Source organism: Schistocerca serialis, chromosome 4 (genome assembly GCF_023864345.2).
Source record: "Schistocerca serialis cubense isolate TAMUIC-IGC-003099 chromosome 4, iqSchSeri2.2, whole genome shotgun sequence".
Taxonomy (NCBI): Eukaryota; Metazoa; Arthropoda; class Insecta; order Orthoptera; family Acrididae; genus Schistocerca; species Schistocerca serialis.
In genome coordinates this window covers 222,155,795-222,183,677 of record NC_064641.1, presented here as the reverse complement: position 1 = coordinate 222,183,677, position 27,883 = coordinate 222,155,795, and the positions used below count along the sequence as shown (strand labels likewise).

The window sequence follows — 27,883 nt, the reverse complement described above, 5'->3', positions numbered from 1 at the left end:
GTACGCAATAGTCGCCGTTTTAAGCTCCTTGAACAATGCCTGGCACTTTCGCGTGAGGTCCAGTGCTGTTTCAGAGGTAGGAATAGCAGGTAGTGGAGTCTCGTCAGTCGGTAGGTGATTGTTTAATCCACTGATCAGCATGCAACCATCGCGATGTAGTAGTAGGGCCCTGCCCAGGTCCAGCAGAAAGTTGTAATCCCTCAAAAAATCTGCACCCAACACTGGCTCTACGGTGTCGGCCACAAAAAACGTCCATGGGCGAGGGGTGTGGTTCAAAATGGTTCAAATGGCTCTGAGCACTATGGGACTTAACTTCTAAGGTCATCAGTCCCCTAGAACTTAGAACTACTTAAACCTATCTAACCTAAGGACATCACACACATCCATGCCCGAGGCAGGATTCGAACCTGCGACCGTAGCAGTCGTGCGGTTCCAGACTGTAGCGCCTTTAACCGCTTGGCCACTCCGGCCGGCGAGGGGTGTGGTTGTCCACTTCAACTGTAATAGAGGATGTGCCTATCATGGGAATCACTGAATCGTTTACAGCGCGTTGTTGTATAGCGGATGGTGTACGTTTACTAGGTGCCAGCTTAGGTGGCAGCGTGCTAACTTTGGCACCTGTGTTGACAAGGAAGTATGCTCTAATATGGTTGTCGTAAATGAAGAGCCACACGCTGTTAGAATATAGACATGGGATATGAGTGTTGTCGCCTTGAAGCAAAGAGAGATCTGATGCGCCTGCTATAACTGCTGTAACAGGTAGCATAGCTGAGAGACAACAGCAGGATGCATCGGCACTGAAGCGTGCGTGGAACCAACAGGGATGGTGCATCCAGGTAGGTGCAGCACCCTGGCTGGGTGAGATGTTGTGACTGTTAGGTGTGGATCGACGGCCGGGCATGAATGCAGTTGGTGGTTGTTTACATTCCTCTACAAACACGGCATCTGGGTCCATCATACACTCCTGGAAATTGAAATAAGAACACCGTGAATTCATTGTCCCAGGAAGGGGAAAATTTTATAGACACATTCCTGGGGTCAGATACATCACATGATCACACTGACAGAACCACAGGCACATAGACACAGGCAACAGAGCATGCACAATGTCGGCACTAGTACAGTGTATATCCACCTTTCGCAGCAATGCAGGCTGCTATTCTCCCATGGAGACGATCGTAGAGATGCTGGATGTAGTCCTGTGGAACGGCTTGCCATGCCATTTCCACCTGGCGCCTCAGTTGGACCAGCGTTCGTGCTGGACGTGCAGACCGCGTGAGACGACGCTTCATCCAGTCCCAAACATGCTCAATGGGGGACAGATCCGGAGATCTTGCTGGCCAGGGTAGTTGACTTACACCTTCTAGAGCACGTTGGGTGGCACGGGATACATGCGGACGTGCATTGTCCTGTTGGAACAGCAAGTTCCCTTGCCGGTCTAGGAACGGTAGAACGATGGGTTCGATGACGGTTTGCATGTACCGTGCACTATTCAGTGTCCCCTCGACGATCACCAGTGGTGTACGGCCAGTGTAGGAGATCGCTCCCCACACCATGATGCCGGGTGTTGGCCCTGTGTGCCTCGGTCGTATGCAGTCCTGATTGTGGCGCTCACCTGCACGGCGTCAAACACGCATACGACCATCATTGGCACCAAGGCAGAAGCGACTCTCATCGCTGAAGACGACACGTCTCCATTCGTCCCTCCATTCACGCCTGTCGCGACACCACTGGAGGCGGGCTGCACGATGTTGGGGCGTGAGCGGAAGACGGCCTAACGGTGTGCGGGACCGTAGCCCAGCTTCATGGAGACGGTTGCGAATGGTCCTCGCCGATACCCCAGGAGCAACAGTGTCCCTAATTTACTGGGAAGTGGCGGTGCGGTCCCCTACGGCCTCGGTCGTATGCAGTCCTGATTGTGGCGCTCACCTGCACGGCGCCAAACACGTATACGACCATCATTGGCACCAAGGCAGAAGCGACTCTCATCGCTGAAGACGACACGTCTCCATTCGTCCCTCCATTCACGCCTGTCGCGACACCACTGGAGGCGGGCTGCACGATGTTGAGGCGTGAGCGGAAGACGGCCTAACGGTGTGCGGGACCGTAGCCCAGCTTCATGGAGACGGTTGCGAATGGTCCTCGCCGATACCCCAGGAGCAACAGTGTCCCTAATTTACTGGGAAGTGGCGGTGCGGTCCCCTACGGCACTGCGTAGGATCCTACGGTCTTGGCGTGCATCCGTGCGTCGCTGCGGTCCGGTCCCAGGTCGACGGGCACGTGCACCTTCCGCCGATCACTGGCGACAACATCGATGTACTGTGGAGACCTCACGCCCCACGTGTTGAGCAATTCGGCGGTACGTCCACCCGGCCTCCCGCATGCCCACTATACGCCCTCGCTCAAAGTCCGTCAACTGCACATACGGTTCACGTCCACGCTGTCGCGGCATGCTACCAGTGTTAAAGACTGCGATGGAGCTCCGTATGTCACGGCAAACTGGCTGACACTGACGGCGGCGGTGCACAAATGCTGCGCAGCTAGCGCCATTCGACGGCCAACACCGCGGTTCCTGGTGTGTCCGCTGTGCCGTGCGTGTGATCATTGCTTGTACAGCCCTCTCGCAGTGTCCGGAGCAAGTATGGTGGGTCTGACACACCGGTGTCAATGTGTTCTTTTTTCCATTTCCAGGAGTGTAGTATCTGATTGTTGGTGACTCGCTGCAGCAGTGTCTTGCGAGGCTGCCGCGTGCGCGGCGTGGAAGGGCTTGGCTGAGGTCAGAGTGGCTCGGCGACTGTCGGTTAACTGGGCGCTGCGCAGTGAGCACTGGGTGTGGTGGTCTCCGTGGTTGCGGCCAGTGTACAGGCTGACACGGGCTGGTCGTTGATGCGAGCAGTGTTGGCGTTGGTGCCGCAGCCAATGTGAGTGTTGATCAAGATGTGATATTGTGTGAGGGCAAGCATCCAGTTGTCAAGGTGTGTCGGTAATGTGGGTATCATGATCGATTGTCACAGGACGCATCGTGGGTGTCATGGCTGGTGCGTCGGTGTCATGGAGGACGGTGTTGTAGTGGGGTACTGAGGAACGTGGCGCGATGGATGGGTCTTGGTTGGTGTCAATCGTGACAGATGGTGCATCAAGGTTGGTCACCCAACGTGGCAGCCGTTGTAGGTACTCCTTGTGTTTCCGCAGTGCGTGGTTCGTTGTTGCGGTCAGGCTCACCGTATTAATACGCTGAGGTCGTGAGGTGTGAAAACCTTGCCCTGTTGGAGGTAGGGACAGAGTGCCTACTTGTTGAGTGACGTCACGTGGCAGGCGTGGCCCGGAGCGCGGCGCGCCTGTTGTCGGTGTGACGTCGTCGCAATAATGTGACGCAGGTCGCGGCGCGGCCGTAACAAGTGTGACTTCACCTGTGTGATGTACGGTATCGCGCGGAACGTAAAGTTCTGGCGTAGGTCGTGGAAAAACATGATCTGGTAAAGGAAGGTCACTTGTAGGACGGATTTGTTCGCAAAAACCCGCAAGTATCGGTTCTCTGCAATGGAAGGCGGTCGTATATGGTGGCGACTGTTGTCAACAATTGCGATACTCTGAAGGGTATTCGTAATTTGGTATGTTGCACATTGAATGTCGATACGCGCTTAGTAATTAGAATGTAAATGAGTGCGGTGTAGTTCATTAACAATGTCACCGATAGGTATGTAACTGGTTAGGTGGGAGGTGGGGACGTGTATGGTCACTATTGATGTAGCACCACCTTCACGGATAACATCGTACGTGATTTGCGATTTAGTGTTCGTCTGTTTGGTGAGAAGTAACCATGCCCTCGTTTGGCTGTTGTTGTAACAATGGGAACATTATCGACCGTTCGAGAACCACAGTTGCACTGTTTATATCGTTTGGGAATCGGCGAGAACACCACATAGATGCACAAATAAATCTCCTGTTGTGATGCCACTTCGCGGCGTGAAGTTTGTAACCCATGGTGAACGGCAGCGTGCCGGCGCAAATATAACTATTTCTCGGCGCGGTTGAAAAGAAAATAACGGAGTGTGGCTAGTGGGAGTAGTAATTACTACGAATACTTTTATTCTCGCAGCGTATAAGCAAAGCGTGTAGCATAGAGCACATGCTACAGAGGACTGATCTGGCAAAGATACAGTTCTTATTGTTGTGGTAGGGCAGCACTATTATTGGGGGGTAGAGCCAGTGGTTCTACGTCCCCACACGGGTATTGTTGCCAAGGCTTAATGAATAGTTAATTAATAATTAAATTTAGATCCTTTGTTCTCATTTATCAGTTGTTAAGATTAGTTCCCCATTTTCATTTGTACTTTCATTGCACATCTTGAGTTCTGTACTGAGAACCATTTTATGAAAATTGTGAGATACTATCTTGCATTGCACATTCAAAGGATGGCAAATGAAATTTAATTTTTGACAGTTACATCATTATTCCTAATAGCAACAAGTTGCAGAACAAATGGGCGTTCCGTGGGTAGGCCAACAAATTTAATTACCATCAAAGTTCATGTACACTGTAAGGCATAGCAATTTTCGGAGCGTGTAGGTGAAAATCATATCATTTAAGAGTCTTAATACCAGTAGACAATTTCAGTAAAGTGCTATGTTACGAATTTTCAAGCAGTTTTATCGGAGAGTCAGATGCGTTAATTTTTATGTTCATTTGCTGTGTAATTACAGTAACAGTTCTGGAACGATGAATGTTTGCAAGACTAAATATAAAGATTAGCAATATTCAGAGCCAACATTTTAATCTGTTATTTTGTTTCGCTGTCAGATGGCATATGTAAATTTCGTGGAAAATGGATTGCTTTCTCTCAGACGAATTGTTTGATGTACCAGCTAGTCTGGATTTCGCATCGTGTAACATGAACTCCACTTATTTCCGTACAAATATAAAATTTTCACATAGTTCTGTTGCCCTGCAATGTTCTTGATACCACACATTTCTTGAATATCAACTTGGCACTTGAAACTTCCTGGCAGATTAAAACTGTGTGCCCGACCGAGACTCGAACTCGGGACCCTTGCCTTTCGCGGGCAAGTGCTCTACCAACTGAGCTACCGAAGCACGACTCACGGCCGGTACTCACAGCTTCACTTCTGCCAGTATCTCGTCTCCTACCTTCCAAACTTTACAGAAGCTCTCCTGCGAACCAGGAACCAGGATTCTGGAAACATCCCCCAGGCTGTGGCTAAGCCATGTCTCCGCAATATCCTTTCTTTCAGGAGTGCTAGTTCTGCAAGGTTCGCAGGAGAGCTTCTGTAAAGTTTGGAAGGTAGGAGACGAGGTACTGGCAGAAGTGAAGCTGTGAGTACCGGCCGTGAGTCGTGCTTCGGTATCTCAGTTGGTAGAGCACTTGCCCGCGAAAGGCAAAGGTCCCGAGTTCGAGTCTCGGTCGGGCACACAGTTTTAATCTGCCAGGAAGTTTCATATCAGCGCACACTCCGCTGCAGAGTGAAAATCTCATTCTGGAAACTTGGTACTTTCATCACGAGCTAAAAAAATATATAAGAAACTTTCACATCTTGCCTTCCAACCCAGGGGGTGCCACAAAAACATTCTCTAGATCATAAGGCTCCCTCCTCCGGCCTAGAACCATCCGCCGATTGTTGGAGGGCCGTACACGCCAACGGCCTTCTGTTTGATGAGCATAAAACTTGATCCATCTGAAAAGGCCACCTGTCGCCACTCTGTGGTCGTCCAGTTACGATATTGGCGTGCAAATTCCGGCCTTTGTCGCTGATGAACAGCACGCAGCATGGCCACATGAACCAGGCGCCTCCTACGGAGGTCTACACGCAGCAGTATTCGCTGAACGGTCGGTTGAGGAGACACTGTTGGTAGCCCCCTGATTCATCTGGGTGGTCTGTTACTCAACAGTCACACGTCTGTTCGCCCGTTCACATCTCCACAGCTGTTGTTCATCCCTGCTGTTTATGACCCGTGGTGCACCACAGTTCAAAAATGGTTCAAATGGCTCTGAGCACTATGGGACTTAACAGCTATGGTCATCAGTCCCCTAGAACTTAGAACTACTTAAACCTAACAAACCTAAGGATATCACACAACACCCAGTCATCACGAGGCAGAGAAAATCCCTGACCCCGCCAGGAATCGAACCCGGGAACCCGGGCGTGGGAAGCGGCACCACAGTTCCCTCGGCCCAAGTTTTGGAAGAACCATTTTGCCATTCATGGTACACTTTAACCATGGTGACATGCAAACAGTTTACAAACTTAGCCGTTTCGGAAATGTTTCCATCCTTGGCCCAAAATCCAATGATCATGCCCTTCTGGAGTCAGATAAAACGCTCCGTTTCCGCGTCACAACAATGAGTGCACTGTTTTCCAAATCCCCCAACACATTTTATATACTGTTCGTGCTGCCTCCTGCCATCTGCGACTGGCTGTTGCACGGTGACGTCGAACATAGATGTTGGTCAAATTAATGTGACTGGGCTCTGTATGTTGTTCTTTCGAAATACGTTTTCGATTTTGAGGACGCCCTACACATAGCATGATAGTAAACTTAACTTTCTTCCGTGGATCCCGTATTTGTAAAAAGTTCTTTTTCGTAATTTGCTACCTGTGGATCATGGGGTCTCAGGTTCGATTCCTGGCCGGGTTGGGGATTTTCTCTGCCGGTGGACTGGGTGTTTGTGTGATCCTCATAATTTCATCATCATTCTCATCATTAGTGACAGTGGATAGATTGCACTGTGAAATGAAATGATCGTACGGCATTGTTGGCCGGGAGACCCCATGCGGTGTGTTGGGCCGCCGAAATTGCAAGTCCTTTTTATCTGACGCCACTTTGGCGACTTTCGAGTCAATGATGATGAAATGATGATGAAAGAGACACAACACCCAGTCATTTCGAGGCAGAGAAAATCCCTGACCCCGCCGGCAATCGAACCCGGGACCCCGTGCACAGGAAGCGAGAACGCTACCGCAAGACCACAAGCTGCGGACTGTGAAAAAATTGGACTGTGAAAAAAATTGGGACTTTGTACGGGCGCTGATGACTGCGCATTTGAGCGCCCAAAAAACAAACATCATCATCATTTTTAGTAATTTTCTGCATAGTGTATCTTGAGTTATTCAGACACGGATTTTGCCTACTATTAAGGCCTTGTATATATATGAAATGTTTTACATGCAACAAGACAGATCCCTGCTTTACTACCATAGAATTGTCAAGTTGTATGTGGACGACATACTACCTGAGCCTAGGTTGAAGAGGTCCTATTGAGTACTCACCTGGCACTCCTGATTTAACATCTATGGACTTCCACCCATGGGGGATCATCAAGGATGACGTGTATCAACGCAAAACATCTACAGTGGACTAACTACATGAAAAAATCATAGCGTCATGTGTTGTCACTACAGGCAGCTGGAATTTGGTGTGCAGTTTGGGCCATTAGCGTCGCTTAGAAGGAGTTGCTGCTCATTTCAAACATATAACGTATATCTCTGATTAGAATGTGACTCACAATAATTTTATTACCTGAAGGTTTAATACCTAACAAGAAAAAAAATCATAAATGATCTAACATTTTTTATCTACTTTTACATAGTCACCAACCTTCTCAACACATCTGTCCAATTGTGGTATCAGTTTCAATACGCCCTGTTCATAGTAGTCCGTTTCATTGAAGGATAGTCGTCTGTGAACTGCTGATTTCACTTCCGCATTTGTTGCAAAGCGTTGGCCGGCCAGGAATATCTTCATGGTACCAAATAGATGAAAGTCTGACGGTGCAAGGACCGGGCTCTGTTTTTTTTACAGGGGAACCAGCATATTTCCACTCCACAGAGCCCTGCTTAGTTTTGTGCGTTTAGTGGTATGCCGAAGACTCGTCACCAGTGACGATTCCTTTCAGTAAGCCATGCCCTCCAGCAGTGTAATGACTTAAGTGAACCATCCCAGTAGTCACTAATTTCAATGCGTCGTTATGAACAATGTCGTACATCGTACCATAGTAAATGTTGACTTCTGTGATAAGGTTCGCAGTTTTACACGCTGGGCATTCAAATTTGCTGTCTCAACGGCTCCAACATTCTGCGGGATGCAGCTGTTGCCGGCCACCTGGAGCATCGCGAATCGCTAAGGCTTACATGACCGATGTCCACCGCCTGGAAATATTGCTACGCTCCATACAGTCGTTACATACACGCCAAACATGTCCCTGTGAATTTCACTCGGTTTGCGCCCTTTGCCCCACAAATAACGAACTATACTTCGCTGCTCTTCACAAGTTGACAACAGTAACATGCGCGTCATGTTTGTTTCGCACTTCAGGCTTCTCTCGCTAGTATTGCAAACGAAAACAAAATACCCTCTGTAGCGCAAACTTCAAACTACACACACGAAAAAAAGTTTTGCATCACCTCGGTTCCGAGAGTTCCGGAACCTGTTCAGAAAATTGGAACAGAGATCAACATAAACATCATTTCCGCCCTTTTTATTGCTCATGAAAACCACACATTGCATGTTGTAGCACCATACAATGAGACCTTCAGAGGTGGTACACACCGTTACCTCTAATACCCAGTAGCACGTCCTCTTGCACTGATGCATGCCTGTATTCGTCGTGTCATACTATCCACAAGTTCATCAAGGCACTGTTGGTCCAAATTGTCCCACTCCTTAACGGCGATTCGGCGTAGATCCCTTAGAGTGATTGGTGTGTCATGTCGTCCATAAACAGCCCTTTTCAATCTATCCCGGGCATGTTCGATACGGTTCATGTCTGGAGAACATGCTGGCCACTCTAGTCGAGCGATGTCATCCTGAAGGAAGTCATTCACGAAATGTGCACGATGGGGGTGCGAATTGTCGTCAGTGAAGACAAATGCCTTGCCAATATGCTGCCGATATGGTTGCAATATCGGTCGGAGGCTAGTATTCACGTATCGTACAGCCGTTACGGCGCCTTCCATGACCACCAGCGGCTTCGGTCGGCGCCACATAATGCCACCCCAAAACACGAGGGAACCTCCACTGCCAGCGGCTGTCGCCGAGCGGTTCTAGGCGCTTCAGTCCGGAACCGTGATCCTGCTGCGGTCGCAGGTTCGAATCCTGCCTCGGACATGGATGTGTGTGATGTCCTTAGGTTAGTTAGGTTTAAGTAGTTCTAAGTCTAGGGGACTGATGACCCATAGTGCTTAGAGCCATTTTAACCATTTGAACCTCCACCTTACTGCACTCGCTGGACAGTGTGTCTAAGGCGTTCAGCCTGACCGGGTTGCCTCCAGACACGTCTCTGACGATTGTCTGGTTGTAGGCATATGCGGCACTCATCGATGAAGAGAACGTGATGCCAATCCTGAGCGGTCCAGTCGGCATGTTGTTGGGCCCACCTATACCGCGCTGCATGGTGTCGTGGTTGCCATCGACGTTGAGAGTAAAGTTGCACATCATGCAGCCTATTTCGCACAGCTAGAGTCGTAACACGACGTACTGTGGCTGCACGAAAAGCGTTATTCAATATGATGGCATTGCTGTCAGGGTTCCTCCGAGTCATAATCTGTAGGTAGCGGTCATCCAATGCAGTAGTAGCCCTTGGGCGGCTTGAGCGAGGCATGTCATCGACAGTTCCTGTCTCTCTGTATCTCCTCCATGTCCGAACAACATCGCTTTAGTTCACTCCGAGACACCTGGACACTTCCCTTGTTGAGAGCCATTCCTGCAACAATGCGGACGCGATCGAACCGCGGTATTGGCCATCTAGGCATGGTTGAACTACAGACAACACGAGCCGTGTACCTCCTTCCTGGTGGAATGACTGGAACTGATCGGCTGTCGGACCCCCTCTGTCCAATAGGCGCTGCTCATGCTTGGTTGTTGACATCTTTGGGCGGGTTTAGTGACATCTCTGAACAGTCAAAGGGACTGTGTATGTGATACAGTGTCCACAGTACCGTCTATCTTCAGGAATTCTGAGAACCGGGGTGATGCAAAAGGTTTTTTGATGTGTGTATATCGTCGTGAAATTTCAGCATTGCAACTGCAATAGCGGAGGAGTAGAAATTGTTGTACTTTACTTTCTGATCCTCGTTAATATAAGTGAAATGTTTAAGAATGTGTGAACTAGCAGTGGATAAATTTTCTTAAGGAGTCCCACTGTATTTTAACACGTTACGAATTTCGACAAGACACTGCTTGACGCTTTCGATGAGATGTGTGTAATGTTTGTTGTGCGGCAGAGTATGCGAGGCAACATCCGGTTCTACAAGGTGGGATTCCGGCCGGGCCCGCCACAGCTGCACGAGTTCTCGCTGCAGCTACGTGAAGGGCAGCGCGTGGCGCTGGTGGGGCCCCCGGGCTGCGGCCGCTCGCTGCCCGTGCCGCTGCTGCTCGGCTTCTACCGGCCCACCTGCGGCACGCTGGTCAGTCACTCATCTCGCCCTAACTCAACACTAACACAAGTACACTTACCAATAGCTAAGATAAGGGGATCCAATACCGACCCCGCTTCATGAAGAGGCAAAGTTAGTTCTCTTTGCTGATGATACAAGTATAGTAATCACACCTGACAAACAAGAATTAACTGATGAAATTGTCAATACTGTCTTTCAGAAAATTACTAAGTGGTTCCTTGTAAACGGACTCTCACTGAATTTTGATAAGACACAGTACATACAGTTCCGTACAGGGAATGGTATGACGCCATTAATAAATATAGACCTTAATCAGAAGCATATAGCTAAGGTAGAATATTCCAAATTTTTAGGTGTGTCCATTGATGAGAGATTAAATTGGAAGAAACACATTGATGATCTGCTGAAACGTTTGAGTTCAGCTACTTATGCAATAAGGGTCATTGCAAATTTTGGTGATAAACATCTTAGTAAATTAGCTTACTACGCCTATTTTCACTCATTGCTTTCATATGGCATCATATTTTGGGGGAATTCATCACTGAGGAATAAAGTATTTATTGCACAAAAACGTGTAATCAGAATAATAGCTGGAGTCCACCCAAGATCATCCTGCAGACATTTATTTAAGGATCTAGGGATATTCACAGTAGCTTCTCAGTATATATACTCTCTTATGAAATTTGTTATTAACAACCAAACCCAATTCAAAAGTAATAGCAGTGTGCATAACTACAATACTAGGAGAAAGGATGATCTTCACTATTCAAGATTAAATCTAACTTTGGCACAGAAAGGGGTGAATTATACTGGCACTAAAGTCTTTGGTCACTTACCAAATAGTATCAAAAGTCTGACAGATAACCAACAAGTATTTAAGAAGAAATTAAAAGAATTTCTGAATGACAACTCCTTCTACTCCATAGAGGAATTTTTAGATATAAATTAAGAAAAAAAATATTTAAAAAATAAAAATAAATAAAAATAAAAAATAAAGAAAAACAAAAAACACAAAAAAATAAAGTTGTTATATTAACTTAAGTATGTTGTTAAATTAACCTAATTATGTCATGTATTAGAAAACTCGACTCGTTCCACATCATTACGAAATATCGTATTCATGATCCATGGAACTAGTATTAATCTAATCCAATCTAATCTAATCTAATGTCGTCCCCCCAAGAAATTTTCGGTTTCCACAGTTAATAACAAAGGTTTAGCTGCGCGTATGTGCGTATTGCGTGACCTCTGTCCATTGTACGTATTGTTGAGAGAGCTTGTTGTGTAGAGTATGTGTAGCTTGCGTGTACGAAGGAATGCACTGTTTTATCCTGAGGGGAGTTAGTGTAACAATCAAGTTAATAGCCTGCAGTTGCTAGCGCGAGCACTGAATTTTGTTCAAATATTGGGCTATATTTCAGTCGTGTATTGTAGCAGCAGAAATGATGAGTTCTAGTGCAGCATTCCAAAGTCAGACAGAGTCTATGACAGTTGGCATCGAGAGGAAAAAAATCAACGATTTGTAAACATCAAGGATCACATGGAAAAACATCCCACCTACAGTTTCATTCCTGACAAGTACACGGCAGAAATTAAGGCAGTATCAGACTCCGAAATTCGCTTTAATTATTTGAAAAAAACTGAGAAGTTGGTGGAATTCATCCTTATCCGTTTGATAAGACCATTGATCATAGTGACATCTATGAAATGGCTACAAAAATTTGCAGGTACATTTCAAATGGACCATATGATACTTCAAAACAAAATTATTACTCTGCACTGCGACCTGTTTCTAAAAGCAAGGTCATCCTTTGGTCTAGATATATTAGCACTGCTTTCCAGTGAGAAATATCCAAATTTTAAGAAATACGTTGAAAAATTGCATTCGTGTTTTGGTTAAACATATTTATGTGAATCAGCATTCTCCTACTTAGAACAAACAAAAAGTAAACCCCTTTCCCGCTTGATAGACGCTCATACATTGGATTCTTTAAGTTTGGCAATTTCCAACTACAAACCTGACTTTGCTAATCTAGCGGAAGATGCTCAGCCACAGTGCTCACACTAATATGAAAAAGTATTTAGTAAGAATAATTTTCAATTTTATGTTTCGCCTCCTTATAAGATAAAAAATACTACCTAACTGTATACCGAACTATTCTGTTTCATTTAAAATTTCAAGAAGTATGTAAGTGGTCGATCGGACAGCGTTTCGTCAGTAAACACTAGATCATGGGTATAATCAAGGCGGCCATCCCTCCCTTATAGGATCACTTCGTTGTCCGTTGTCTGTCTGTCTGGCCGTCCGACGATTAAAAACCATTTTTATCAGGAACAGATTGACGTAAAGATTTCAAATTGGCGTCATGTATTAAGGTCCACGGTCTCTTATCGTGTTAAAAACTTAACTAAGCTAACGCAGTCAAAAGATGTGGCCATTAAAGTCACTTACCCATGCAAACATTTAGGGTACTTCCCCTTGACATACAATCGTGAATTTTGGCAAGAAGCAAGATTTCATAGTACAAGTTACGAAGAAAACCGAAACGAAAAAAATTTTTGTCATTTGTTATCCGACTGCCTGTCTGTCCGTCTGTCCACCCGTCCATTAAGGCCCATTTCTCAGGAACGAGTAGACAAACCAAGTTGTAATTTATATCGGATACTATTGTCTCTTGGAGGTGTAATAAATACTATAAAACATGCGGCCATTTATTCTCTTGTTTTGATACTCGCAAACTCAACGGCGAAATCTATAGGGCCCTTACCACTGACCTAGAATCACGAAATTTCGTAAACAGCAATGTTTCGCAATACAAGCAAAGAAAAAATCCGAAAAATGTTAATTTGCAGTTATTTCACACAAAAAATGTATTTCTTTTGTCATTTGTTATCCGACTTCAAACTTGAAACATTCCCGAAAGTCTTGGAATTCCTGGAACAGATATTTTGTCAGTATCAATGTCGATAACGGACAAAAATGGTCGAGATTCTCGGTTCCCAGGAATGAATTGTCTATATACATAATTAAGTTTGTGCAGAACCCATAGAGTGCGAATCCTGTCTACACCTGGCCAATTTCTTATCGTGTTGCGCCCAATCCAATAACACGCCATCTGCACGGTCAAATGAGATCCACTGACGATATAAACGCGTATTCTGCATAGATACCCCGTACAAGAAACTCTTCGCACCTGGGAACAAGCTGTGCTGCCATCATCAATACTTTACCTATTTACGAACTCTGAACACAATGCTTTGGCCAATAATGCTGAAAGGCGACTCGCAACTTAATGGAAGAACTGGAGCCGAACAGGTATATGGAAAACATTAAAAGTTCCTTACTAATTTCAGTAAAGCAAATAATATGTTCTAACAACAAACTGTAACAGTGACAGAATAAATAAAGCAAAAGGTAATTGGCTAGTTAATTCTACTGTTTAAAATTGTGCCGGTTACCCTTCCGTGTAGCTGGAAGATGCACTTACTTATGATACCTTCATAGCACTTTCAGCGAGATGACGTCAGGCAGCTCCTCACCTTCTCTGATATCGTTTCCCCACTAAATTCTCCGGAAGAAAGTTTGCAGTTGTGGCGGAGCCAGTAATTTATAATGACTTTGGAGATAACAGCTCAATGGTTCAATATTAATGTCACTAATATATTCCTTGCAAAAATAATAGCTTACTCAAATGATATTCTAAAGCATTGCAGTAGCGTTAAAATCAGTGAACAAGAACGTCCTTCCAGGAAGTTTTTGGTGGCACGTGGTTCATTTTACAAGAAGGTGGTGGTCCTTTCCTTTATGAGCCGCAGCAGATGACAGCCATATCTTCTACTGAAAGTAGGATCCATCTAATCCTTGCAACATAGGTGACACTACAGCAGAATTAGCTCATAATACCGGGCCACTGGATGCACCATCAGCGATGATAACACCAGTCTCATTTGCCGGAGTGTGCCAATAAACTCCCACTGGTTGCCGCCGCCATTCCGCATCTCACCCGTACTCAGAGAACCCACTCCCGTGTCTCTTCCACCACTCTGCTATGCCCACCGAGAAATGTTCTCATCTGTCATCCTCCACCTTGCTTCTTCACGTTCGTATTTTAAATCTTTGCTTGGTTCAAAATAGTACGAAAATTTAGTAGTTATTATCTTAACCTAAAATAAATCATTACACTCATCTTCAGTGATAAATATGATACTGTAAGAGCTTGCGTAATATAAAAGAGTTGTCTGTTTGAATTTGGCTTTCAGGTTTCCTACCAATGACAGGCTTCTTGTTTCATCTTAACAGGGGACCTTACTGACTAGCGCTCTCCGACTTTCTTCATACTTGTAGGATTTGAGGTTCAATCCCCAGTATCAATTTCTTAAAGCAGTACTATGCAATTCTCAAAAAAAGAAAAAAAATCGCCTTTGAAGATCAAAATATTTCCAAGCGCTACTACGAGGGTGATTCAAAAAGTAACAGGAAACTATTTTTGCGAAGCATATATTTCACTTACACATACAAACAAGACGCCGTTTTTCAACATAACTACCAACCATTTTGATACACTTCTCATACCATTGCACTAAATTTTCTATTCCATCCGAATAAAGGTTTTCGGTTGTAGCCGCAACCATGAGTGCACCACTTCTTTAATCTCATCATCACTTTCAAATCAGTGTCCTCTGAGAGCCCCCTTCAGAGCTCCAAATACACGGTAATCCGAAGGTGCGAGATCAGAGCTGGCAGGGGGATGCAGTACGATTTGCAATCTCAATCTCCGGATTACGGCAGGAGTTGCAGCGGCGGTGTGCGGGCGAGCGTTGTCGTGAAGGAGAAGAACGCCTCTAGATAGAAGCCCTCTGCGATGGCTCCGTATTGCTGACTTTACGTCATTCTCCAACATGGTGCTGTACCAGGCGCTATTCACTCTTGCACCTCTCTGCTGATAGTGCTCCAAAATCGACACATTCCTATTCCAGAATAGGGTGAAAAGGACGTTTCCATCAGAGAGCTGACACTTGAATTTCTTCTTGGCTGGAGAAGATGAATGTAGCATTCTGAAGACTGTCTTTTGCTTTCTGGTTCATAGTGATGGACCCAAGTTTCATTTCCTGTGACGATACATGACAGAAAGGAGTGTCCTTCAGTGTTATATAGCGCCAGAAATGATGTGACAGCCTGAAAAGGCACCATCTGGTTTTCACCAATGAGCAACCTAGGCACCCATCATGCACACAAAAAAACGGTACTTGAGAACCTCACTTATAACGATACGAGTGGTCCGACACTGATACTCAGTTCCCTGGCTAAAGCTTCTACAGAAATACACCGGTTCTCACGAATCATGGTGTCAGTGCCTCCCACATTCTCGTCTGTAACGGTCGTGTTGGGACAACCAGAGCACTGCTCATCTGTGAATGGCATACGTCTACTTTTAAAGGCTTCTACCCACTCTTACACTCTTGTTTCATTAGTGCAGCTATCTCCGTGCCTTTTCAACGTGCTTCTGTGGATCTGTCGACGTTTTACGCCCTCCGAGCACGAAAATCGTATTACTGCTCATTGTTCTCCTACGGTGCACACAGCTAGGGATGCGGCCATTTTCTTTCAACTGCCTATCCTATTCAGCTTGTCATGCCGTCTGTCGGCATTTGCCTGAATTTCCTCAAAGCATGCATCTTCACTTTCTGGGAGTTTCAAATACTTGACGTGTTGATTGCATTTAATACTGATAGTTTCCTGTTGCGTTTTGGATCTCCCCCACTGCAAAACTTTTGCAATCAGTCAGCCATTTTGTCGGTACCTCAGGACAGAAAATCCGGTTGGTCTAGTGGATGTTTGCTAACAATGCTCAGGAAGACTTCTTACCAAGCAATTCGGCAATACCGACTCAAAAAATCTAACTTCCCAAAGTCACGAATAAGAACTAGAAACTTCAGTAGCACACAGTCCTAAAAACAAATCGCCGGGCACTGATGCAATACGCTCAGAGTTTTATCAGATTCACTAAGAAAAAATGAGGACTAAATTATTATACATATACAGTGAATTGATCCCTTATGTAGAAATCCCAAAGGACTCTGTGAAATTAAATGTTGTTCTGGCACACAAAGAATCACGCAGTATTCATCGGAAACCTCAGACTCATAATGTTGCTAACAACGACTATAAGATTATCGCCCATATACTAACTCGAAGGCTCAAGACCGTTATTAATCTACACAGTATTATTGTAATTGGAGTCGTGAGTCAGTCGATGTTGCGGAGGGAGGAAGGACGAGACAACTGCAGTTATGCAATGAAAATTGCACTAACCATAGTTATTGCAGTTACGAAGTGTATGGTCCATAATACAAGCGGTTGACCCCAAATTCTCCATCTGCTGTATCTGTTTCTCTGTTATTTTTTCCAATTTCAACCGCCGAGTGAGTTTGCTTATAGGTGCCGTCGTCATGTGCTGCATATTCTTTTTCATTCTCCAGTCGACCAATACTGATATTCTCTGTTCCTTTTTCTCTGCGACAATAGCCCTTTTCAATTCCTTTTACATGTTCGCAAGCTTTTAACCAATCATGATAGGTAACCTCAGATACAGACTTTTTGATTATTTGTTTTTAGGGTATTTCAATTAAGAACCGTTTTTTTCTACAATTTTTCGTTTCATTGAGGTCCAGATTAGCTCTATAGTGTTCAATGCACAGTTGCATGGTAGGAGCTTTAGAACAGTATATCACTCTATTCTGGAAGAGCCATTCGGTTCTGTCCCTTCTGCAAATTGCAGTAGTGGCGGCCTTATGTGTCTGTATAAAACGGCACGTTATCAGAACAACAATTCTACCAGCTGGGACGATAGGAATCAATTTCTGCTCTAACCATTTCTCTTTCTAACCCATTCATGTCATCATGATAAATCTGTGATTCAGATTTCGAATCATTAATTAGCTCTGCTCCGTCTATGAAACCCATTGCTCCTACAGCTCTTAGGCCTACACTGCTACCAGCACTTTTTCAACGCACAATACGTGTGGACCGCTGGTTCATTTAGCCCGTTTCATTTATTTCTGGTGCTCTCAAGTATTTTGCATGCTTTGCAACGATGTCAGAACTTGCCACCATTTCTTCAATTTCCCACCAAAATTCGAAATTCCGCCAAAATTCGAAATTCCTGCCAATAGGGCTGGTAGGGGAGGGAGAGGGCAGGTGGTGATGGAGGAGGGGTTGGTGATTCACATGGCGGCAGGGGAAAACCCATGACATGATCTGATGGTGGGGTTGGGGGATGAGGGGTGTGGGTAATTAATTCATCAACTTAATTAATTTACATATCAATTAGTTATCAAAAGTGTCCTTGGAGCCCCATTTCCCCTTTACTCAAGATCATCATCTATATTCTGTATTGTGGTATTTGTGAGGAAGACCATCTCATTCGGAAGCAATACCATACCTCAATTTATAAACCATGAACAGTTTTTAACATGGATATCATTACCATTACTTGTGGGTGGCTGTAGAACCTGGACCGATTTTCATGTTGGTTGAAAGTGACATGATCGTTGCGATCACGTTTTTAATATCGGGTCACTTATAAGACAGTCACATCTCTCTTCCTAAGAAGACTGGTACCACTCGCAAGAAAAACAAATGATACATGTCTAGCCGTTGCAGATTTTTGCTCTGTATTGTTTCATGCTACCAGCATTCAGTTATTGGCGACGTATTATACGTAGTAGGTTATGTATGACAGAATCACTGTGATTGGCAGGCTAATAAAGTTTGTGATGGGGTGTACAGTTACTGTGGTCATTGTTCTGACATGTGCAAAGAAAATAACTATGTCCATTTGTAAGGGAAGTATGGATTCAACATGGGAGACTGCAATTTTAACAGACTGATAGCCGTAAGAGGGATAAGGGATTTACGTGGAAAATTATGTCCTGTCACAAGAGGGATATAGATATTAATATTTCCAGAGCCACAGCCTTCAGGAGGATCTATTCCCAATACTTCCCTCATTGCCGAATGTCATCAGATTAGGGCTCGAATCGTAATATTTAATTGTAATTACAGAGATAAATATATGGCTGGTTTCCTAGAATGACACCATTTGGAGTGCGGGGCACATGGAAAAGGTGGCCCATGACCAGAACAAATGGACATTTCCGGCTTAAGGCTCTCGCGAGTGCCGGGTGCGAAGAAAAGCTCTGGCCAGCCAGCTAGTTGATTCTTGCCCACAGCTGCGAGGGCATGTCCTGGTAGCAGTACCCTCTCTAGCTGAACAGCAAACTAATACTCAGTATCCCTAAGGCAACCTTCATGATCATATGTGTTGTGATTATTCTCCTTGGAAAATTGACAAGATTCAATCAGGCGAGTGTTGGTGCTAGACGTACTTATAAAATCCGAATCCCAACCATTCCGGTCATCTTATACACCCTTCACGACCCCAGGTGGTTCTCTCTGAGAGGCTGAGATGAGCGTGCCAGGGCGGCGACTAGCGGTTAGTGACATCTGGCCTGGAGTGCATCGTGTGGACATGGGGGCATGATTGCACAGTATGTTTGAGTGTTTCAGCTAACTCCAACACCCAGTCGTGACAACTGCTGTGGATTGTATCAGGGTTTAAGTGTGTTGTTATCTCACTACATAGCAGTGGACTCTGTCTTGCAGTGGCGCTTGTTGTTATTGTCTCTATCCCATCACGCAGTAGACTCTTCCTCCTCATTCTGAATGTAATAGAGAGAACCAATTTAGGAATTCTATAATGCTTTAAAAACTCAATCGCAACATCAAATTCCCGACTAATCAGTTTATTACTTCCAGTAGTGGTAATGCGAGTACTCATTTTTCCAGCCCATTCTCCAAATTGTTTAAGGACATAGCATGCAAATGAGCTGAAATTTGGAAGTTTCAGCTGTGCCCAGCGTAATGGACTTATTACCAAACGACTTAACTCTGCCAGCATGCACCAATACGAGACAAGGGGAAAAAATTCAGAAGGGGGAACAGTAGGGTTTGGAAATTGGCCAGTTGTAGGATCGAATCTCACCAAATATACCAGTCCTAGTATCCGCCAATAGGGTGCAAGGAAAAACTGGCTGCACATAAAGGATATAGATTTAATTAATTAGTCAATGAACCTGATAGAGTGAGGGAATATTTTCAAGACATCTACAGCTGGGGGGAGGAAGGTTTATCATGTATCCACTACTTCATTCAGGACAAAGGTGAGGTTGGTGTGGGACACAACAGAGGCTACCTACTTCTTCTCGAAAGTCTGTTCCATCCGCTACAGGTTTACATAGCATTGGAAGTGTGAGAACAAAGGGAATTACTGACCACCAACGCCAGGCCTGTATGAGTGGCTAGGGGAGCAGGGGCAGGGGATGGAAGGGACGGGGGGGGGGGGGGGGGAGGATACATCTTGGTATGTGTGTTTTTGCATATATTGGTTCACACAAACAGGAAGCATCCACTTGAAAGAGAGAGAGAGAGAGAGAGAGAGAGAGAGCATGTATTTCGACAGGTATTTCTCATGTACTAAATACCAAAGGTTTGCCACCACTTGAAGCTTTTCGGGCATTAGTGCAACTTCGGCCTGTGCGCCACATGAGTCAGCTGGTTGTGTGGCAGCTATCAGCGGTCACGGGACCTGCAGTCGTGGGAATACATGAGGCACGTGACGTGGTGTGGCCCGGAAAACGTTGTGTGCTTTGCGATCAAAAGATTTTTAACACTATAAGTACTTGTTCCAGAATAAAAAAAAGCGCTGAAATTCCAAACAATGCCTTGTATCCCATAAATTGTTTGATCAGTATTCTACACTCCAGTCAATTTCCCGCCAATCAAATAACATTTCCAGTATCCACCATGAAAAACTGAAGAATGTTGTTGTTGTTGTTGTTGTTGTTGTTGTTGTCTTCAGTCCTGAGACTGGTTTGATGCAGCTCTCCATGCTACTCTATCCTGTGCAAGCTTCTTCATCTTCCAGTACCTACTGCAACCTACATCCTTCTGAATCTGCTTGGTGTATTCATCTCTTGGTCTCCCTCTACGATTTTTACCCTCCATGCTGCCCTCCAATGCTAAATTTGTGATCCCTTGATGCCTCAGGACATATCCTACCAACCGATCCCTTCTTCTAGTCAAGTTGTGACACAAATTCCTCTTCTCCCCAATCCTATTCAATACCTCCTCGTTAGTTATGTGATCTACCCATCTAATCTTCAGCATTCTTCTTTAGCATCACATTTCGAAAGCTTCTATTCTCTTGTTGTATAAACTATTTAGCGTCCATGTTCCACTTCCATACATAACTACACTCGATACAAATACTTTCAGAAACGACTTCCTGACACTTAAATCTATACTCGATGTTAACAAATTTCTCTTCTTCAGAAACGCTTTCCTTGCCATTGCCAGTCTACATTTTATATCCCCTCTACTTCGACCACCATTAGTTATTTTGCTCCCCAAATAGCAAAATTCCTTTACTACTTTAATTGTCTCATTTCCTAATCTAATACCCTCAGCATCTCCCAACTTAATTCGACTACATTCCATTAATCTCGTTTTGCTTTTGTTGATGTTCATCCTATATCCTCCTTTCAAGACGCCATCCATTCCGTTCAACTGCTCTTCCAAGTCCTTTGTTGTCTCTGACAGAATTACAATGTCATCGGCGGACCTCAAGGTCTTTATTTCTTCTCCATGGATTTTAATACCTACTCCGAATTTTTCTTTTGTTTCCTTCACTGCTTGCTCAATATACAGATTGAATAACATCGGGTAGAGGCTACAACCCTGTCTCACTCCCTTCCCAACCACTGCTTCCCTTTCATGCCCCTCAACTCTTATAACTGCCATTTGGTTTCTGTACAAATTGTAAATAGCCTTTCGCTCCCTGTATTTTGCCCCTGCCACCTTCAGAATCTGAAAGAGAGTATTCCAGTCAACATTGTCAAAAGCTTTCTCTTAGTCTACAAATGCTAGAAACGTAGGTTTGCCTTTCCTTAATCTAGCTTCCAAGATAAGTCGTTGGGTCAGTATTGCCTCACGTGTTCCAATATTTCTACGGAATACAAACTGATCTTCCCCGAGGTCGGCTTCTACTAGTTTTTCCATTCGTCTGTAAAGAATTCGCGTTAGTATTTTGCAGCCGTGACTTATTAAACTGATAGTTCGGTAATTTTCACATCTGTCAACACCTGCTTTCTTTGGGATTGGAATTATTATATTCTTCTTGAAGTCTGAGGGTATTTCTCCTGTCTCATACATCTTGCTCACCAGATGGTAGAGTTTTGTCAGGACTGGCTCTCCCGAGGTTGTCAGTAGTTCTAATGGAATGTTATCTACTCCCAGGGCCTTGTTTCGACTCAGGTCTTTCAGTGCTCTGTCAAACTCTTCACGCAATATCATATCTCCCATTTCATCTTCATCTACATCCTCTTCCATTTCCCTAATATTGTCCTCAAGTACATCGCCCTTGTAGAGAGCCTCTATATACTCCTTCCGCCTTTCTGCTTTCCCTTCTTTGCTTAGAACTGGGTTTCCATCTGAGCTCTTGATATTCATACAAGTGGTTCTCTTTTCTCCAAAGGTCTCTTTCATTTTCCTGTAGGCAGTATCTATCTTACCCCTAGTGAGATAAGCCTCTACATCCTTACATTTGTCCTCTAGCCATCCCTGCTTAGCCATTTTGCACTTCCTGTCGACCTCATTTTTGAGACGTTTGTATTCCTTTTCGCCTGCTTCATTTATTGCATTTTTATATTTTCTCCTTTCATCAATTAAATTCAATATTTCTTCTGTTACCCAAGGATTTCTACTAGGCCTCGTCTTTTCACCTACTTGTCCTCTGCTGCCTTCACTACTTCATCCCTCAGAACTACCCGTTCTTCTTCTACTGTATTTCTTTCCCCCATTCCTGTCAATTGTTCCCTTATGCTCTCCCTGAAACTCTGTACAACCTCTGGTTTAGTCAGCTTATCCAGGTCCCATCTCCTTAAATTCGCACCTTTTTGCAGTTTCTTCAGTTTTAACCTACAGTTCATAACCAATAGATTGTGGTCAGGGTCCACATCTGCCCCTGGAAATGTCTTACAATTTAAAACCTGGTCCCTAAATCTTTATCTTACCATTATATAATCTATCTGAAACCTGTCAGTATCTCCAGGCTTCTTCCATGTATAAAACCTTCTTTTATGATTCTTGAACCAAGTGTTAGCCACGATTAAGTTGTGCTCTGTGCAAAATTCTACCAGGCAGCTATCTCTTTCATTTCTTACCCCCAATCCATATTCACCTACTACGTTTCCTTCTCTCCCTTTTCCTACTACTGAATTCCAGTCACCCATGACTATTAAATTTTCGGCTCCCTTCACTATCTGAATAATTTCTTTTATTTCATCATACATTTCTTCAATTTCTTCGTCATCTGCAGAGCTAGTTGGCATATAAACTTGTACTATTGTAGTAGGCGTGGGATTCATGTCTATCTTGGCCACAATAATCCGTCCACTATGCTGTTTGTAGTAGCTTACCCGCATTCCTATTTTTTAATTCATGATTAAACCTACTCCTGCATTACCCCTATTTGATTTTGTATTTATAACCCTGTATTCACCTGAGCAAAAGTCTTGTTCCTCCTGCCACCAAACTTCACTAATTCCCACTATATCTAACTTTAACCTATCCATTTCCCTTTTTAAATTTTCTAACCTACCTGCCCGATTAAGGGATCTGACATTCCACACTCCGATCCGTAGAACGCCAGTTTTCTTTCTCCTGATAACGACATCCTCTTGAGTAGTCCCAGCCCGGAAATCCGAATGGGGGACTATTTTACCTCCAGAATATTTTACCCAAGAGGACGCCAATATCATTAACCATACAGTAAAGCTGCATGCCCTCGGGAAAAATTAGAGCTGTAGTTTCCCCTTGCTTTGAACCGTTCGCAGTATCAGCACAGCAAGGCCGTTTTGGTTAGTGTTACAAGACCAGATCAGTCAATCATCCAGACCGTTGCCGCTGAAACTACTGAAAAGGCTGCTGCCCCTCTTCAGGAGCCACACGTTTGTCTGGCCTCTCAACGGATACCCCTCTATTGTGGTTGCACCTACGGTACGGGTATCTGTATCGCTGAGGCACGCGAGCCTCCCCACCAACGGCAAGGTCCATGGTTCATGGGGGACGGGGGGAGGGGGGGGGGAACCGATTTAATTAATTAGTCAGTCAATTTGATAGAGTGGGAGGACAGCTATTTGAACAATCTTAAGCAGCTCATGAATAATGAAAGTGGCACAGCAGGCTATTTCCTGCCAATAGTTTTGATCTATTTAATTAATTAGTTAATTAATTTGATAGCAAAAGTGGCTCAGGATTTCTCAGAGGGGTGAGAGACAATGAAATGTGGCCCAGAAACCCATTCAAATGTGCATGAAATTCAAAAAGTGGCGTTGAAACCAATGGGGGAGGGAGGAAGGGGAAAACCCATGACATCATGAGGAGAGATGGGGGTGATTAATTAATTAATTTGGTATCAGCCTGATATAAAGTGGCGTATTACAATAGGTGAAGGACCTGTCAATCAAAAGGGAACAATAGGTTAAGAGCTGATATGGAGAAGATCAATTGGTTTGATCCTGAATGTATGCCTGCCCCTGATGCAGACAACCTGCACTAACAAGACGCCCTGATGCTTTTTCGTCCTACAACTTGGGTGGTTTCAAATCAACAGAAGGAGTCAGAAATCTCAAGACAATTTCTGCCACACTTTCACATTTACACATTGACCCACCTTACTTTGATGATTTCCACATAACCGACTGGCATGTGCCCACCACTTTACTACCATGACTTACATCAGTATTGAAGGTGGACGTGATCGCCTGTTACCAGATATAAACCATCGACAGCGCTCCAAATCAACCAGTGTGCTCTTTCAAGGCAATGACTGCAATTTTGCTGAGTAAGCTTAGCGTTCCTTGCAGGTGTAATTTGTAGCTGTGGAAGAACAGATTGGAGATCTCTTGTCGTTTACTTAGCTTGTGGACGAGGAGTCATAGTACTTAGTTATTTTTCCTTCCAGTTGCGTGCAGAGATGAGTAGGGGAATTTGATATTGATTTATTGATCCATCTTTAAGCGTTTTTCATGCAAGTGGTATCGTCATTTTACAGATATTGTATAGCTGCATAACAAGTGATACATTCTGAACATGAAAAGGAATATATACGATTTATACTAGGCATTTGTAACGATCATTAAATATAAATGCGTCATGCAGAATGGAAAAATGACAAACAGTATGTGTGACACAATACAAATGCCGAGGGAAACATTTTAACAAATACAAATGAGATATGCTCGGACGTGTTAATCATGAAGTATAAATACGTCATGAAAATAAAGTGCAACAGTCAGACACAATAAACATTTTAAGAAACGCTCAGATAATATAGTGGCCACGTCGTACAATAATTTTAGTAGATTAAATCATTTTTATTGCACATTTTAAATTGTTGTATCGTACAGAAGGGTTTTTTTTGTTCTTGCCACCTTATTTCGATGTTTCTGAAGACATGCTGTAATACACTGCATGGTGTAGTTGGTAACGTATTAAATAATTGTGTTCCTATATATGTGTTACCACTTTGTTTTTTTGTTTTTTTTGTTTTTTTTTTTTTTTTTTGAGCCTAGTAACTGGGATGTCAATCATCTACCTTTGGTGTGTGTCATACTCATAATTCATGGCTGTCTTGGATTTCCTTGATATGCACCATGCAGCTGAGAATATACAAGGATGCGATCATCTGCATTTTCAGCTCTTTAAAGTATTCTCTACACTATATGTGGCTTTTTACTTTAGCAATGCACCGAATGGATTTCTTGTGGCAAACAAATTTTTTTTTCACTTCAGAGTAATTGCCCAATAACAGTGCTGCAGCATGATAAGAGTTCAGCAGTGGGCTGTCAGTCACACAGGTCCTTAGTTTACTCAGCAAATAGGTGGCTTGGACTAACTTTGGGCATATGTATTTAGTGTGACTTTCTCAAAGTAATTTTGGATCATAATGAATGCCAAGTTGTGGAATATGACTCATCACTGCACCTTATTTTCTAAACCAGAAACTTCCTAAAGACTGTTATACTCTGGTGGTTGATGTAAGTCCATCAGCAGGATGGATATGCCATCAGTTGCTGCTGAGTTAGTACAGTGAAGTGATACATGTTGTGTCACCATCGGTTGCAGTTTTTCAACTTTGAATTTTAAGATGTAAGAACGACTGTTTATTTTATTATAAAATTCATGTATAACACAAATAGTCTTCAAACGTTTCTACATCCATAAATAGAGTATTTAATGGACAATGTCTGATACTTATATTTGTAACTTATTTCTTCAACCCATACAGGCTCTGATAATGTATTGAAAAATTACGTATGACAGTAGTATCTGTTCCCTAAAGAACAGTTACCGTTGATGACCATGCAGCTTTGCTAGAAATGAAATGATAATTAAATGGACACCCTAGCTGCAAAGAGGCGTTGACATACTTCATTGGGGACATGTTGAAACCGTGTGCCCCGACCGGCACTCGAACCCGTGATCTCCTGCTTACATGGGAAACGCTCTATCCATCTTCTTTTTTTTAATAATCTCATTTTTTTTCGCTTTTGTTCGTTGTAAATGCTCGGGGCGGACGTCGTAAGACATCCGATTAAGTTCGTTGACGATCGATTAATTCAGTTTTTTTATTACAGAGGGTACGTAACCCTCTGACCGAACACGCTGAGCTACCGTGCCGGCAAGATAAACTTGAGGCAACAGCAAATAAGGTTTTAAATATCCATCTGATCTACCGAGGGCACAGAGGATATTGCACCTACACGGACTTATCCCTTGCACGCTCCCCATGAGACCCATATTCCCAACATGTCCACACTATCATTTCATTTCTAGCAAAGCTGCGTGGTCATCAACGGTAACTGTTCTTTCGGGAACAGATACTACCGTCATATATAGTTAAAATATGGCTTCCTGGCCACTGACCTTCTAGTGCGACGCACACGCTATGCCCGAACTCGTACGGGACTTGGTAGATTAATCTGCCACGAGTAATGAGTATGATGGGCAAACATCTAGTAGGCGCACTACGAATGTAGTGGTGTGGACATGTTGGGAGTGTGGGTCTCACGGGGAGCGTGCAAGGGATAAGTCCCTGCAGGCGCACTATCCTCTGTGCCCTCGGTGGCTCAGATGGATAGAGCGTTTGCCATGTAAGCAGGAGATCGCGGGTTCGAGTCCCGGTCGGTGCACACATTTTCAACGTGTCCCCAATGAAGTATATCAACGCCTGTTTGCAGCTAGGGTGTACATTTAATTATCATTTCATATTGCAAAATGGCTGGGTGCATCACATTAACATTGCATGTTTATTTCTTATTGTAATTATAAGGTTGAAAACGTAGAAACAGAAAAAAGCAACAGTACACAACTCTGAGCGCTAAGCTATACACATAAGGGGCGTTCAAAAAGAAACGAGCTGGAGGCATAATTACAGAAACCAGTACCTGTGTGTTAGAAGCATTGACCATGGCTATTGAGAGACTTGTTCCACTGTGACACAAGGCGGTGAATGATTGTCTCATAAAATTCCTGGGGCTGTGATGTTAACCAGTTCCGCATGTACAGCTGGACGTCGTCGTCCGAGGTGAATCGTTTGCCCCTCAGAGCCTTTGTAAGGGGATCAAGAAGGCCCCCTTCTGATTCACTTCCTGCAGCATGGGACAACAGTGAATGCCCAGCGTTACTCGCAAACCTTGACCACCTTTGCCAAGTGATCAAATCAAAACGACCAGGCAATCTCACCCGTGGGGTCATTCTGCTCCACGACAATTCAAAGCCTCGTACGGCCAACACAGCACAGTCGCGGCCCTCCTGCAGAAATACAAATGGGAGGTTCTCGGCCACCCTCTATACAGTCCAGACGTCTTTCCCTATGATTACGCCACTTTTGGTCCCCTTAAAAAGGTGGTTCAAATGGCTCTGAGCACTATGCGACTTAACTTCTGAAGTCATCAGTCGCCTAGAACTTAGAACTAATTAAACCTAACTAACCTAAGGACAGCACACACATCCACGCCCGAGGCAGGATTCGAACCTACGACCTTAGCGGTCGCTCGGCTCCAGACTGTAGCGCCTAGAACTGCACGGCCACTCCGGCCGGCCCTTAAAAAGGCTCTGAGTGACAAACGATTCACCTCTGACGACGACGTCCAAATGTACATGCGGAACTGGTTAACATAGTAGCCCCAGGAATTTTATAAGACAGCCATTCACCGCCTTGTGTCACAGTGGGACAAGTGTCTCAACAGTACTTCTAACATACATGTACTGGTTTCTGTAATTATGCCTCTGGCTCGTTTCTTTTTGAACGCCCCCTATAAAAGCGTACAAAACTAAAGAACAGAA

The 27,883-nt window shown here is 44.3% G+C and overlaps 1 protein-coding gene across 1 annotated transcript in view; it reads left to right on the top strand.

The window, feature by feature from the left end:
• Positions 1–27,883, top strand: part of LOC126474355 (multidrug resistance protein homolog 49-like) — a 130,982-nt gene that overhangs the window by 36,618 nt on the left and 66,481 nt on the right. The window contains exon 4 of the mRNA XM_050101822.1: positions 10,240–10,422. Coding sequence (XP_049957779.1) covers positions 10,240–10,422 — 183 coding nt within the window. The remainder of the gene's footprint in view (positions 1–10,239; positions 10,423–27,883) is intronic.